The sequence below is a fragment of the Monodelphis domestica genome, chromosome 1 (assembly GCF_027887165.1).
Source record: "Monodelphis domestica isolate mMonDom1 chromosome 1, mMonDom1.pri, whole genome shotgun sequence".
Classification (NCBI taxonomy): Eukaryota; Metazoa; Chordata; class Mammalia; order Didelphimorphia; family Didelphidae; genus Monodelphis; species Monodelphis domestica.
In genome coordinates, this window is record NC_077227.1 from 461,324,531 (window position 1) to 461,339,715 (window position 15,185).

The 15,185-nt window shown below is 34.7% G+C and overlaps 1 protein-coding gene across 13 annotated transcripts in view; it reads left to right on the plus strand.

Annotated features, from left to right (window-relative positions):
* Window positions 1-15,185, plus strand: part of ODF2 (outer dense fiber of sperm tails 2) — a 40,126-nt gene that overhangs the window by 19,359 nt on the left and 5,582 nt on the right. For all 13 annotated transcript variants that reach the window (XM_007475078.3, XM_007475079.3, XM_056822609.1 and 10 more), the window contains 3 exons: window positions 13,332-13,467; window positions 14,336-14,446; window positions 14,818-14,922. In XM_007475078.3, coding sequence (XP_007475140.1) covers window positions 13,332-13,467; window positions 14,336-14,446; window positions 14,818-14,922 — 352 coding nt within the window. The remainder of the gene's footprint in view (window positions 1-13,331; window positions 13,468-14,335; window positions 14,447-14,817; window positions 14,923-15,185) is intronic.

The window sequence follows — 15,185 nt, forward strand, 5'->3', positions numbered from 1 at the left end:
CTCCTGTTTTGCCTTCCATTGATTTCACTCCAGTTCCCTCTTCCATCCTCTGATTTCTGGACTTCATATAAGTACACCTTAACTTACAATGCTATCCTGTCCCTCCTTTTTACTTATTGTTTTTTTTGAATAAGGTATATTCATCCAGAACCATATTTCATTCAGGAGTTTCATCCCACCAAATCTCTTAGGGGGCACATATGAGGTCAAATTTGTGTTAGGTCCTCCAGTTTCCTCTTGCTTTTGTTTCCTAAATTTGGGGCATTTTTATATATATAAACAATTTTAGGTCAGGTTGTTTTTGTACAAGAAGATCCTTTTTCCTTACTGCCGACTGCTGTCTTGAATTTTGTCTCATTAACCTATGGGTGTTTGTACCTATTGTGTTTGTACCTATAGATAGCAAGAAAACATGATTTAATGAGACACTTAAAAAGCGTCCATAGAGTGTTCATGATAATCATGAGCAAATATTCCATGATAAAGATATTGATAGTTTATGTGCCAACATCTATTGCAGAGAAGAACTTGACAAGTCTTCAAACTAAATAAGCATTTAAATTGAGTACTTGGTAATGTCAATGTAAATGTGGGGGGAAGATAATGACAACTGTTTCAAAATACATTACAGAAGAAGAAATGAAAGTAAGAGACCAAAAATTTGTAGGTTACTACAATCCTCTTTCTTTTTTAAACAGAATTGCTTTTTTAAAATTACAATGTAAAAGCAATTTTTTAACAATGGTTTTCTGTCCTTTTGCAATACAAATTCTCTCCCTCCTTCCCCTCCTTCTCCAGAAGGTAAACAATCTGATATAGATTATGACAGTATTGTCTTGAAATATATATTCCTCCTGTTATAAAAGAAGACATGTAAGAAAAAACATGTAGAAATAAGGCAAGAAATGGTTTGGTTTGATCTGCATTCATACTTTGACAGTTGCTTCTATAGCTTTATTTGGCACTTTTTATCATGAGTCTCTTGGGATCGTTTTGGATCTTTGCCTCACTGATAATAGTTTATTTCTTCACAGTTGATCACCATACAATATTTTCTGTTACTGCATACAGTGTTTTGATTTTGCTCACTTCACTTTGACTTCAGTTCATATGAGTCTTTCCAAGTTTTTCTGAAATCATCCTATTTGTCATTTCTTATAGCACAATGGTATTCCATTTCAATAATATATTGCAATTTTATTCAACCATTCCCCAATTGATTGAACATCCCTTCTGTTTCCAATTTTTTTTTGCCACCCCAAAGAGATGAATATATTTTTGTACATGTAGATCCTTTTCCCTTATCTGTGATCTCTTTGGAATATAGACCTAGTAGTGATATTTCTGGGTCAAAAGGTGTGCACAATTTTATGGCCCTTTGGATGTGGTTCCAAATTGTTTATGGTTCTGTTTCTTTTTCTTTTTGTGTATGTGTATAGACTTAAAAAATTTTTTTGTTTTTAAATATTTTTCCATGTTTACGTGATTCATTTTCTTTTCCTCCCTTCTTCCCTCTCCCCTCTAAGAGCTGACAAGCAATTCCATAAAGTTCTATTTCTTATAAATCTTGTCTTCAGGAAAAGATTCTGAAGGCATTGAATGTGGTGAATACTGAAAATCACCAAAAAGTAAATGACAGCATCTTAATAAATAGGAAAAATATCATTAAATGTATTGTTAGGATTAGGATGTTAGGATTAGGTTGTTAGGATTAAATGTGTTAGGATCAGCTGAGTCATATCTTTGTGTATATGATTTATACAATCGTATCTTCAATGGGCTAGAGGGGAAGAGTTAAGATAAATACCACATAAAAAGGAAAGAGGAGAGGCAATATATGTGATTATAGCAGTTCAAAATCAACCTCTTTAAATAAGTATTCAACTCTTTAAAAAATGAAAATAGGCAAAAGTAAAGATACTGACTGCATACAGAAATGCATTCAAGGCTGTTGTTTTCAGTCATGTTTTCCTCTTGTAAAGGGTGAAATTATGGCGGAGACTGAATGTATAATTAATTTAGGTCGCCAAGGATTTTATTTATAAAAATCCTTATGGAAAAACCCAAATAATAAAATACCCAAGTCAGCTGCCAAATTTTATGGTGATTTAATTTATATAGTAGAGAAAATTAAGAAGGGAGAAGGATTTCTCCCCACCAACTCCCCCGCCTGGCTGGTACCAGGCAAGAAGATTAGAAGATCTAGAAAGTAAGGATTTGGCGTGTGACGGCGGAAGGAATCAACCTGAACTCCAAAAGGGGCTCAGCTGAGATGCCTGAACCTGAATCAGGTCAAGGACAAAACTCACTGCCAAAACCCAGACAATAACTGCCACCACTCCCAAGATGTCGGAACACCTAGCATGCTGCCAGCCAGAGTTGCCTCTCCAGGGAGAGAGCAAGAGGCAGGAAGTGACATGGACGTTTTTACATCACTTTTTTGCATCTTATTTGTACCAATGAGGACTTAGCTTGACTTAGGACAGCCCAGAGGTCTGTCCTTTTTTTGCACATGTCTGTTGAAGGCCATCTCCTCAGATAATTAAATCTTGAGTTTGATGCAGACCTTCAAAATCTTGTTAAACTGAGTAGGGTGGAGAATGTAGAGTTTCCAAGACCTGATTCTGTTATTCCAAGTATCTCCATTGTTACTGATCAGGAAATAGCTAAATCACATCTTCTAAAGAATGGTCTGATTAGGGTGGAATAGCTTTAAAATTCACACTCTTAGTGACTCCATTTGGACTTTTCTTGGCAAAGATACTGGAATGGTTTGCCATTTCCTACTCCAGCTCATTTTGCAGTTGAAACTGAAGCAGAGTTTGTGACTTGACCAGGTTAGTAATTGTCTGAGGTCTCATTTGAACTTGGATATTCTTGTCTTTAAGCTTAGTGCTCTCTATCTACTCTACCATCTATCTAATAATATATAGTTTTTTAAGTGTTCAGGGAATTATTTTCACAATGATTGATTTTCACAATGTCACAAAGACTACAAAAGAACTGAAAAAATAAAAAAATATGGTTACCAAAAATGGTGAGAAGATATCTATTTCTGCCAATCCAAATGGATAATTTTTCTTCCTCAAATCTTGATGAGACTGATCTATGTATGAATACACTGATGGATTCCATCATTAAAATGTGATTAGTCAATGAGTAGATAATTTTGCAGACTATTTTCTATAGCAGATTATCTTCAAACAAATTTGATTAGGAGGTATAGAAAATATATTCCACTATTATAAAAAATTAAGAAATAGAAAATGTTTTTATAATCACAAGATGTCTATAAAGGTTCCCTTCAAATGATATTTCTCACATACGTATCAAAATCATAAAAGCATTTAATGACAGATATGACCACAGAGATAATGTTGTTCATTGATTTGCTGAATGTCAACATTTAGTAAGACACCAAACAGGGAGAAATGCTCACCAAAGTTATTCACCAGTTTCAGGAAGTATCCTTGGAATATTCTACAGAAAATCCAAATAATAAGATTCTCTTTTGACAAAGAAGTTCTATAAATAAATGGTTTTCAGGTGATATTGTTTCATTTGCATTGAAGAGTGGGAGACTATGGACTCTTCTCTAATTATTTAAGAGATTGAAGTAACATCCACATGGGAGAGAATTTAGAAAAACAATGCATATATCTGGAGATTGAAATGCATTGCGATATGCTGGGAGCCATTAAGTCACGATGCCTTGACAAAGTCACTTGTGGTAACCAAAAGGTCACAAAGTGGCTCTTTGGCAGGATGGACTTGCCACTCAGCCCCCTCTGCATGACTTCTCTCATCAACATCCCTTACTAATGAAATTGACATGATTTTGTCCTCTCCCTAGTCTCAAAAAAAGTTATATAAGAGCAAAATGCTTGCATACTATTTCCCCAAAATGTCACCGAAAGATTAGACTCATAAAACCAAACTTTTAAAAGACTATTATGGGTTAACTTTTGCCTAGGTACATAATTCCCAGCAAAAGCTGTACCCACAAGCCAAACCCAGAATATCCCCTACTCCCCTTATATAGAAACTCATTCTCCTAATGCCAGTACATAAATCATTCATAAGGAAAGACTTGTACAGGTACATGAAGCTCTACTATGCCTCAGTGACTCAATTTCACTAACCAGAAACTCTAGTAAATCCTAAAAAATGATCAGTCTAATATTAAGTCTGAATTGTGTTCTCAATACTTCTCTGATCTCTCACCCTCACTGCTATGATTGTTGAATTGTTTCTAGAACTTCTGATTGATTATCTATTTTTATTAAAAGTAATAAGTAGCTTTCCTTGATTGTTTCTTAGCCTAGACTCCTTACAGGTTAATGAGAAAATTAAGCCACCTGTGACAAAATCATTTATCTTGTGTGGAACCTTTATTCTGTTGTCAAGAATCAATCGTTATAATATAAGAATATAGAATGATCTCAGAATGTTAATCAAGTAATTTGTTAAAAGTTAATGTATCACTTTTCCAATTATCTTTACTTGAACATGTATGTTAGGTAGTGTATCTGTGTGCCAAGAAAATGGGTATAAGAATAAACACCAAGCCTGGGCATGGGGGAGCAGCTACCAGATGCAAAACTTGCTCCTGGCTAATACATGTGCACAGCTGTCTTCCGTTATTTATTTTCGCTGACCTGTTCCATCTGCCGAGATCCCCTGGAGCCATGAATGGGGCTGGAACCCCAACCATGAGTGGGCCTGGACCTCAGCTCGTGGCAGGGATAGATAACCCACTGATTTAGGTCTTGGACAATTGCTATATATATATATATATATATAGAGAGAGAGAGAGAGAGAGAGAGAGGTTCAGTAAGCTAGAATCATATTAAAATAGGAAAAAGAGAAGAATGGGCTATATTGTATTTGAGAATTCAAACTGTACTTAAAAATAAATTCAATTTTATTTTCAGCTCCAAATTCTCTCCTCTGTTCCCCTTCTCTATCCAAGGAAAAGGTGATAAAATAAAAAAAAAAACATTATAAATATGCATAGACATGCAAAACAAATTTCTGCATTAGTCATCACCTCTTCCATACTCCACAAAAAAAAGAAGAAAAACAATGAGGTTGGAGAAAATGTGCTTCTCTCTACTCATAGTCCCTAGTTTCTGTCTGGAGTGGATATGTTTCATCTTGAATCCTGTGAATTGTGTTTGAATAGAGTTAATAAGTGTTTCAAAGTTGATTATCTTTACAATATTGTTGTTACTGTGTGAATTGTGCTAGTTCTGCTCACTTTATATCAGTTCAAACAAGTTTTCCTAGGCTTTTTTTAATCCGTTTTCTTCACTATTTCTGATAGGACAATAATATTGCATTCATATACTGTAACTTTTTCAACCATTATTCCAATTCATGGGTATCCCCTCAGTTTCCAATTCTTTTCAACCATAAAAAGGGCTCCTACAAGTATTTTTGCACATATGTAGGTTCTTTTCCATTTTCTTTGATATCATTGTGATATAGACCTAGTAGTAGGGTCAAAGGTATACAATAGTTTAATTGTTTTTTGGGCATAATTCAAAATTGCTTTACAGAATAGTTAAGAATAGTTCACAGCTTCTCTAACAGTGAAGTTTTGGTGCAAAACATGAAATGGAGGGCAGCTGGGTGGGCAGCTGGGTGGCTCAGTGGATTGAGAGCCATGCCTAGAAACGGGAGGGTGCTGGGTTCAAATGTGGCCTCAAACTTCGCAGCTGTGTGATCCTGGGAAAGTCACTTGACCCCCATTGCCTAGCTCTTACCAATCTTCTGCCTTAGAACCAAAACATAGTATTGATTCTAGGACAGAAGGTAAAGGTTTAAGAAAACCACAACTATGAAGTGTTTTCTCATAATCTCTCAAGCATTTGCATTTTTGGTTTTGTCATAATCCTAGGAAGTCTTACGAATGTGAGGTGGATACTTCACAATTCTTTTAATTTGCATTTATCTAATTATTAATGATTTAGAATACTTTTTCATGTAGTTATTGAAAGCCTGGATTTCTTCCTCTGAAAACTGCTTATTCATATCCTAGAACCATTTATCAGTTGGGGAGTGGCTATTATTCTTACAAATTTGAACCCCAGTTCCTTATATATCTTGGAAATAAGACATTTATCAGAGAAATTTTCTGCCTGTTTCCTGCTTTTCTTATTTTAGCTGCATTGATTTTTTTTGGCCAAAAACTTTTTAATTTTATGTAATTAAAATTATTAATTATACTTCTTACAAATCTCTATCTCTTATGTGGTCATGAACTTTTTACTTCTTCCATAGATCTAATAGATAATTTCTTTCATACTCTACTAATTTGCTTATGATATCACCCTTTGTCTAAATCATATGTACTCTTTGAGTTTATCTTAGTATATAGTATGACATGTTGCTCTATGCTAAGTTTCTGCTAGGTGACTTTCCAGTTTTCTCAACAGTTTTTGTCAAAAGGTGAGTTCTTATCTTAATAGCTGGGATCTTTGGGTTTATGGAACACTAGGGTACTGGGCTAATTTGCTTCCATTGTGTACTTAATCTGTTCCATTGAATGACATCTCTCTTTCTTATCCAGTACCAAATGATTTATAGCTTTTGTAATATTTTAATCAGTTTGGTCAATCAGTAGTTTGAGATATGATATTTCTAGTCCTCCTTTCCTTCCTTTCTCCCAATTCCTGGATAGTCTTGACCTTATTTTCTTCCAGATGAATTTTACAGTTTTTTTCTAACTTTATAGAAGTAATTTTATTTGGCATGGCATTGAGTAAATAAATGTAAATAGTATTGATGTTTTTATTACATTGACTTAGCCTACCCGTGAGCAATTAATATTTCTCCAATTATTTAGATCTCTATTTGTGTAAAATGTTTTGTTATATAGTTCCTGTGTTTTTGGCAAGATAGACTCCCAAGTACTTTATACTGTATATATTTATTTTAAAATAGAATTTCTCTTGATTTGGGTTTTGTTGGTAATATGCAGACATGCTAGTAGTTTGTGTGGGTTTATTTTATATTCTGTAACTTTGCTGAAGTTATTGTTTCAATTAGTTTTTTTAATTGAACTCCCCAGAGTTTTCTAAGTAGACCACTATACTATAACTACAAAAAGTGGTAGTTTTGTTTTCTTATTGTTTGTATTTTTTCTTCAGTTTTTTTCTTGACTTTTTGCTATAGCTAGAATTTCCAGTAAAATAGATAATAGTAGTGGTGATAATAGACATTTTTATTTCACCTACAGCTAATTGGAAGGCTTCTTCTAGCTTTACTCATTACACATAATGCTTGTTCTTGATTTTAGGTAGAACTTAATCACCTTAAGAAATTGCTCCATTTCTGTGATTTTTAGTGTGTTTTTTTTTTTAAACCCTTACCTTCTGTCTTGAGTCAATACTGTGTATTGGCTCCAAGGCAGAAGAGTGGTAAGGGCTAGGCAATGGGGGTTAAGTGACTTGCCCAGGTTCACACAGCTGGGAAGTGTCTGAGGCCAGATTTGAACCTAGGACCTCCCATCTCTAGGCCTGACTCTCAATCCACTGAGCCACCCAGCTGCCCCTGATTTTTAGTGTTTTTAATTGGAATGAGTGTTGTCTTTTGTCAAAAGCTTTTTCTGCATCTTAAATAATCATTATAATTTTTGTTGTGAATATGGGCAGTTATGCTTTTAATACTTTTTAAGTTTTTCTAGTATTGAACCAGTCCTGCTTTTCTAATATAAATTCCATCTGATCTGTAATATTATGGTCTTTGATGTAATCTCCTTGCCTAGTGTTTTAGTTAAAATTTTTGCATCAGTATTCATTAGAGATATTGATTTATATATTTATAGTTTTCTGTTTTGACTTTCCCTCTTTTTAGGTATCAAGACAATGCTTGTGTCAGGGAAAGAATTTGGTAGGACTAATTTACCTATTTTTTCATACAGGTTATGTAGTATTGGTATTCGGTTTTTAATTTAGTAGAATTCATTTGTAAATCTGTCTAGTCATGGTGGTTTTTTTTCCTTAGAGAGTTCATTTATGGCTTGTTCAATTTGTTTTTGTTTTTTTTTTAGTATAAGGATTATTTAAGTATTTTATTTTCTGTTCTATTAATCTGGGAAGTTTATATTTTTAATAAAATTTTTATATGTTTTCATAAATATTCATCCATTGAATTTTGAACATAATTTTTAATAGTTGTTGAGTCAATATGATGTAGTAGATAAAGTACTGGACCTGGAGTCAGGATAGGACTAGTTTTGTATCTCATCTCTATTACACTGGTTGTTTGATTTTGAACAAGTCATTTAACATCCCCAAACTTCAGTTTCCTCATCTGTAAAATGGAGAATGATATCTCTAGTATTTAAAGGAGTTGTAAATATCCAATGAGAATAATATATTTGAGAGACACTTTGCAAACCGTTAAAACATTATATATCATTAGTCCAAATTTTTCACTGCTCTGAAAGTCTACCTTTTTAACATTATTTTCCCTGTACTATCTGCTTACATGAATCACAGAATGTTGTTATCCATATGCAGGTAATCCAATGAGTAATGGAAAGATAAATAAGGAGTTATAAACAAACTATAGTATATAACTAGTGCTGACTTGCATATGGGAGCTGGCATAACAAATTTTAATTAAGTTCATGTGTGATCTGAAAACTATGAAAAATATGACAAGAGTGAAGGGACCACTAGAGTATATATAGTCCTGGGTACCCACAAAATAGTAGAAGAATGAGAAGAAGGCTTCCACCTATTTACTAACATCTTTGTGGAAGATTTCTGGAAAGATGTAAACAAGAATTGTACAACATGAAAAAGGCATAGATTTTTCCAAATTGATTAAAATGCCCTTACTCTTTGAATCAGTGATCTCATTTGGTAGGAATGGTAAATGATGCTGTATACACACCAAAGTATTCATAACAGGAGTTTTTGTAGTAGCAAAGAACTAGAAACAAAGTAGTAGATGCCCATTGTTTGTTAATCAATGGCTAAACACATTTTGGTGTATGAATGTAATGGAATATTACACTACTGTACTGAGTACTTCAAGTATTTACAGAGAAGCATTGGAAGATTAGATTATGTTGATACAGTTGATGTTATAAACTGAATTAGAAAATATCATCCATAGTTGACCACAACATTGTAAGTGAGAACAAAAAACCCAAAACTGAACACTGTAATTTTCATGATCAGACTTGCAGAAATGAGGGACTATGGATCTATCATTGCATTTGGTCACTGTGTTGGTCACTTTTACCTGATAGCTTTTTCTTCTCTATTTATACCTTTGTAAGAATGGCACGTAATTTTGGAGGGTGGGGGAGTGGAAAGAAATGGACATATTTCTAAAGTAATATGATAGGAAATAAAAAATTCATAAAAAAGAATTTTTTAACATGTATAAATAGATTTGAGTAGTGAGAGCATGGATCCATCAATATATTGAAGTGTAAAAACACAGTTGATTTTTGTGGGTTTGTCCCCACTTTTGCTACTCTTCTAAACTTGCTTTATTTTTCTCTAGATGATAATATGAGATTTTTATTTTATATATACACCACATTTTTTTTTCACACATGACTACCTGACTACCTTTGGAAGCCTTTCCTTTATTCTTCCCCAGCCACTCATATTTTGCATCTTACCATCACTGAGATGTCTTTGTGATTTTGAATAAGGCAGGACTTCCTTTCTTCTAATCATAACTTTATCTCTTCCTTTGCTGCTTCTCCACTCCAAGCTATTTTTTGTCTTTACTTCCACCTTTAGTATACTCCATACCTAACTCCTCTTTCCATGCATTTTCCTTCTCAGGGGTTATTTCACAGTCTTGACCCTTGAGATTGATCAGTTCAACTTTATACTATTATTTTCCCTTTCTACCAATGCCCTTTGCCTGCCAAACCCTAACTGTACATTAATCATGCCATTAAGGTCGATTCCAAATTTATTTGATCTCAACTGGGTCCTCACTGCTATATGGTAATTTTTCTGTTCACATGCTTGCAGTGGCTAGTTATTTCACATCTTTTCTTCTCAAGCCCCTTAAAAATACCTCTCCCCCTCCCCCAGCAGACTTCTCCCTTACTGAAAAAAAAAAAGTCAAGTATATTCTTTGTGAGCTCTTTCCTCTCTCCTACTTCCTACTTTAAAACCATTCTACATATTTTCTCATTCTCTCTTTTGCTCCAATTTTAGAATGAGATGGCCATCTGCCCCTCCTCTCTTAACCAGATATTATCTTGTTAATCTTAAATCTTAAGCCTTTCTTTATCTACTGGTTCTTTTCTTATTGCCTACAAACTCATGTAGGTGAATTCCATCCTAAAAAACCCTTCACTTAATTTTGCTATCTCCCTAAGCTATCATCTTATATCTCTTTGTCCTTTTAAGGGCCAAACCTCTAAAAACAGTTATCCATATTATATTTCCTCCGTTTCCTTAACACTTGAATTCTCAACCTCTTATGATATGATTTTACTGAAAGTACTCTCTTAAGTTTACCAGCATTTTCTTATCTCTCACTCAGATGGCTTTTTCTCAGTTGTCATTCTTCCCTATATCATTTGATACTGTTGATCACCATCTATTCATTCTGAAGCAAAGTATTCTGTCCTAAACCCTCTTTTCTCTCAGTAAGTAATTCCAGCTCCCATGGATTTAATTATTATTCCATTATAGAATTGATCTCCAAACTGCACATCAAACCATAATCTTTCCCAAGCTCTAACCTTGTATCACTGGCCACCTGATAGATATATCCACCTATGGGTTTATCATTGACATCTCAGAGTCAATATGCCCCCAGAACTCATTATATTCTTCCCCAATAAAGTTCTATTTCCCTAATTCCACCCTTTCTGTACTTTTGCCTATTTGTTTGTGTGCATGTGTATGTGGGTGTTTAGAAAATGCCACCATTCTTCTGGTCACTTGGTATATAACTTTAATATTCTTGAGTTTACAAAAGTATAATAATAGAATCTTTCTTCCTTCTACATCCTATTAAGAAGTCTTGCTGATTCTTTGTTTACAACATTTTTCATGTGTTATCTTCTCTAAGTTCATAGGGCTGTTACCTCAGTTCAGGTCTTCATCACCTTTCAATTAGATTATTACAATGTCTTTGAAATTGGTATTCTTGGTTTTACCCCCACCCTTCCTTGCAATCTATATTCCACATAATTGTTCTATTCCTATCCCTCTGACACAGATCTAACCATGTTACTCTTTTGCCTAAAAACTGTCAATTGTTTGTATTGACTCTGGAATCTCTTCAGTGAATTTAATAAGCCTTTCATTATCAGGAATACCTTTCCAGATTTATTTCATTTTATTCATATATCATTCACATATTTTACCTTCCAGGAAAATTGGCCTACTTGGAATTCCCCAAATTAAACATTCTTTCCCCTTTATCTATGGCTCTGCCCAGACTGGCATATTTACTTTGCAGTGCTACTCCCTACAGACCTTGCAATCTAAAAATAATACCTAACTTTCTTTAAAATTCCACTCAGTTGGGGGCAGCTGGGTAGCTCAGTGGATTGAGGACCAGTCCTAGAGACAGGAGGTCCTAGGTTCAAATTTGGCTTCAGCCACTTCCCAGCTGTGTGACCCTGGGCAAGTCACTTGACCCCCATTGCCTAGCCCTTACCACTCTTCTGCCTTGGAGCCAATACACAGTACTGACTCTAAGACGGAAGGTAAGGGTTTATTTAAAAAAAAAAAATTCCACTCACTTACCATCACCTACAACAAGATTGGGGTTCGTGCTTTCTTCCACTTCAGGTTATTTTCAACTTTTTTCCATATATTTTTTATTTCACTGGTAGACTGTTTGCAAGCTCCTTAAGGGTTTAAGCCCAGTTTCAGTTTTATGTTTATTTTTGTATCCCCATAACTGAACACAATGCTGGGTAAATAGACATTTAGTAAGTGTTTATTGAATTAAATGTCTAACCTTTTTTCCTTTAAATTTTAAAGTCCAAATCACCTCTCGAAATAAGGCTATAAATAGTTCTATTTTTACCAACATTTTCTCCTTATTAACTTTTCTTGCCTTATAATAAATATTATTACTGATATTAGAATAGATGAATCAAGAGTGGATATAGTCAGTTCTTTTTAACAGGAATGCTTATTTTTATTTATTAAAGAAAATATTGGTTCTTGGTTTTAAATAAACAGTCTTGTCCATTTAAGAATAAACCCATTTATTTTTACTCTTCATTCAGAGTTTTGTGATTTTTTAAAATTATCATAGGTCACTAAATTTTATTATATTCCTTTTTAGCATTAAGCTAATAGATGAGCCTTATTATTTTTTATGTTACCATGAATTGTTTTTTTCTTATATTGTCTTTTGTATTCTTCATTCACATCAGTATTGCTTGGATGTGGTGAATAATTAACATTTGTCATTGTTTTCCTTTTTTAACTTAAATTTTTTTCAATTACATGTAGAAACAATTTTTGACAATTATTTTCTGACATTTCACGATTCAGTTCCTCTCCTGCCCTCCATCCCTCCTCTCCAAGATGGTAAATACTCTGGCATAAATTATACCAATGCTTTCATTGCGTGTATTGTCAATATTATTTGCTTATAATTATATTTAATCTGAGGGAAAGTTATAACTTTTGATGATTTCATTTGGACTAGACACCAAGGACTAGAAGGTTTAATTCTAAGGTATACTCCAATAGAAATATACCCTAAAGGATTCTCTCTGGAATCTTAAGAGATCTAGAAGACATCCTTAATTGATTCTTAGCAGATATTTGACTAGACAAACAGGATCCCTGAAGTCAGAATGATAAATATTGCCATTCTAGACCAGAGAAGATGTTTGTTTTTGGTTAAGATGGATTAGTTGGAGATCTCAGAAGAGAATCTATCTCTCCAGCCTGTTTCTAGTCTAGTTGATTACAAAACCCAGTAAGTGAATCATAACAGTCTACTCTTGACATCTTACCAACATTATTAGTGGGGAGGTATGTATGTATTGGGGGAAATGATTTAGTGTAACATGCTCTCCTCCTCTTAAATGCCACCCTCAGCACTTGACTAGACTCCCTTCAGCAATTTCTCTCTTCATCCCTCTCTTCCTTCCCCTCCCCCCATGTATCCAGCATGAAATTTCCATTGGGAAGCTGAGTTAGTTCCTCACCAAATATTCAAAAGACCATTTTAGAATTGGTAGCCTCTGGCAAGCTCAGTGCCAGGGCATCAGGGTCGTAAGGAGCCACTTCATTCCAAAATACTTGGCTTTTTTGAAATCTGACATTCAATGTTTTCCCTTCTTCCTTTTTCTTATCTACTAGCCGAGTGACAGATCTGGTATCACAGCAACATGCCTTGGAGGAGAAGATGCGAGAAGACCGGGATAATCTGGTGGAAAGATTACACCGACAGACCGCAGAATATTCTGCATTCAAACTTGAGAATGAGAGGCTAAAGGTCAGCCAGGCAGCCTTGAACCATAAAGCTTGTGCTTTCAAAGAAAAAATCTATTAATCTGTTGCCTTCTTTGGTTAGAGAATGGGAAGAGATATTATAGCTTACTGAAGCAACTTTGGGTATTCTATTCCCCTTTGGCAACTAGATTGATGCTAGGAATCCCTGCCAAAGACTTATGGGGTGTTTTGAGGGGTATGAAATGAGATTGAAATGGGAGAGTGGGACTTTAATTTTTATGTTCCATTTTCAAGACTTTTAATTCTTTTATTGACCTCTCAATAACATGTTATTGAATAGCATCCCAAGAGACAAGAAAAATTACTCATCAAGATGTCTTCTCCCATTTCCTCCCACCATTTCCATTCCCCTATATGCACAGGCTTTAGAAGGGGTATTTTGTGGGGCTGAGAAAAGAGGAAAAGAACAGGTCAGGAATCTGAAACTCTAAGTTCTCTTACACTTGGACTTGGACAGGTTGACCATCACAATTTTCAGAAGTTTATTTTCTCTCTTTATAAATTGGGGGTGGAAAATAGTTACTTCTTACAACAGAGATATACATCTGAATGAAGTCAACCTTTTAGAACCAAGAATAGTTTGTTTTTCAAAAGCACTAATTCATATTTCCTTTAATTTCCAGAGGAAGGAAATAGAATAGGCTAATTGATTTTTTTAAGATGGGGGTAAAAAATTGGTAAAGTTTAGTAACTGTTATTTCTATCTTTGTTGCTTTTTTGAGGAAAGATGTTTTTCTTTTGTTTAACCAAGAGAGATCTTTCACTACATCTTGTTGTATTATTAAGACCAGTTAATGCAATGATGGTTTGGTCAAAACTCAGCTCTCCATATTATTATTATCCCCTTACAGGCTAGTATCACCCCTGTCGAAGACAGACTAAGTCAAGCCCAAATTGAGGTCCAGCAGCTGAAGGTATCAGTCAAGAACTACGAAGGGATGATCGACAACTATAAGAGTCAGGTACTTTTATTTTTCTTTTTTGAAAAAAACCCTTCCTTTTCATCATAGCAATTGGGGTTAAGTTGACTTGCCCAGGGTAACAGAGCTAGGAAGAGTCTGAGGCCAGACTTGAACTCAGGACCTCCCATCTCTGGGCCTGGCTATTAATGCACTGAGCCACCAAGCTGACCCTGTCAGGTACTTTCCTAATCTGAGCTTTTTGAAGCAGATGGGCAACAATTGCCCTACTTTTTGTTCATGCCTCATTTCGAGAATATTCTCTAATTTTTCTCACTCTGAAACTCTTACCTTCAACAACCAAGTCAGACCTTGTTTTCTCTCATCAAATTGGGTCCTCTGGCAGAAACCCTAATTCCCCTATCTGTCCTTAGGTGATGAAGACTCGGATGGAAGCTGATGAGGTAGCCACTCAACTGGAACGCTGCGACAAAGAAAACAAGATCCTTAAAGATGAAATGAACAAAGAAATTGAAGCGGTAATTGTTCATATCTACACACACTTTCCCCATCCTAAAGTCTTCCTTTCTGAATTAATCAGGCAGGTTACTGGGCTGCCTTTTATATTTTAAGCTAGGAAGGGGAAAGTGATCATTTGGAAGACTGGCACTTTTTTCTTTCCTTCCTTCCTTCCCCTTGCCTTCTATCTATGCCCTTTTTCCTTTTGCTTTCATTTAAAAAATAAATAAAACTAAAATCATTACAATAACAGTATTTTTAAGGGAACAAATGATGATAGAAC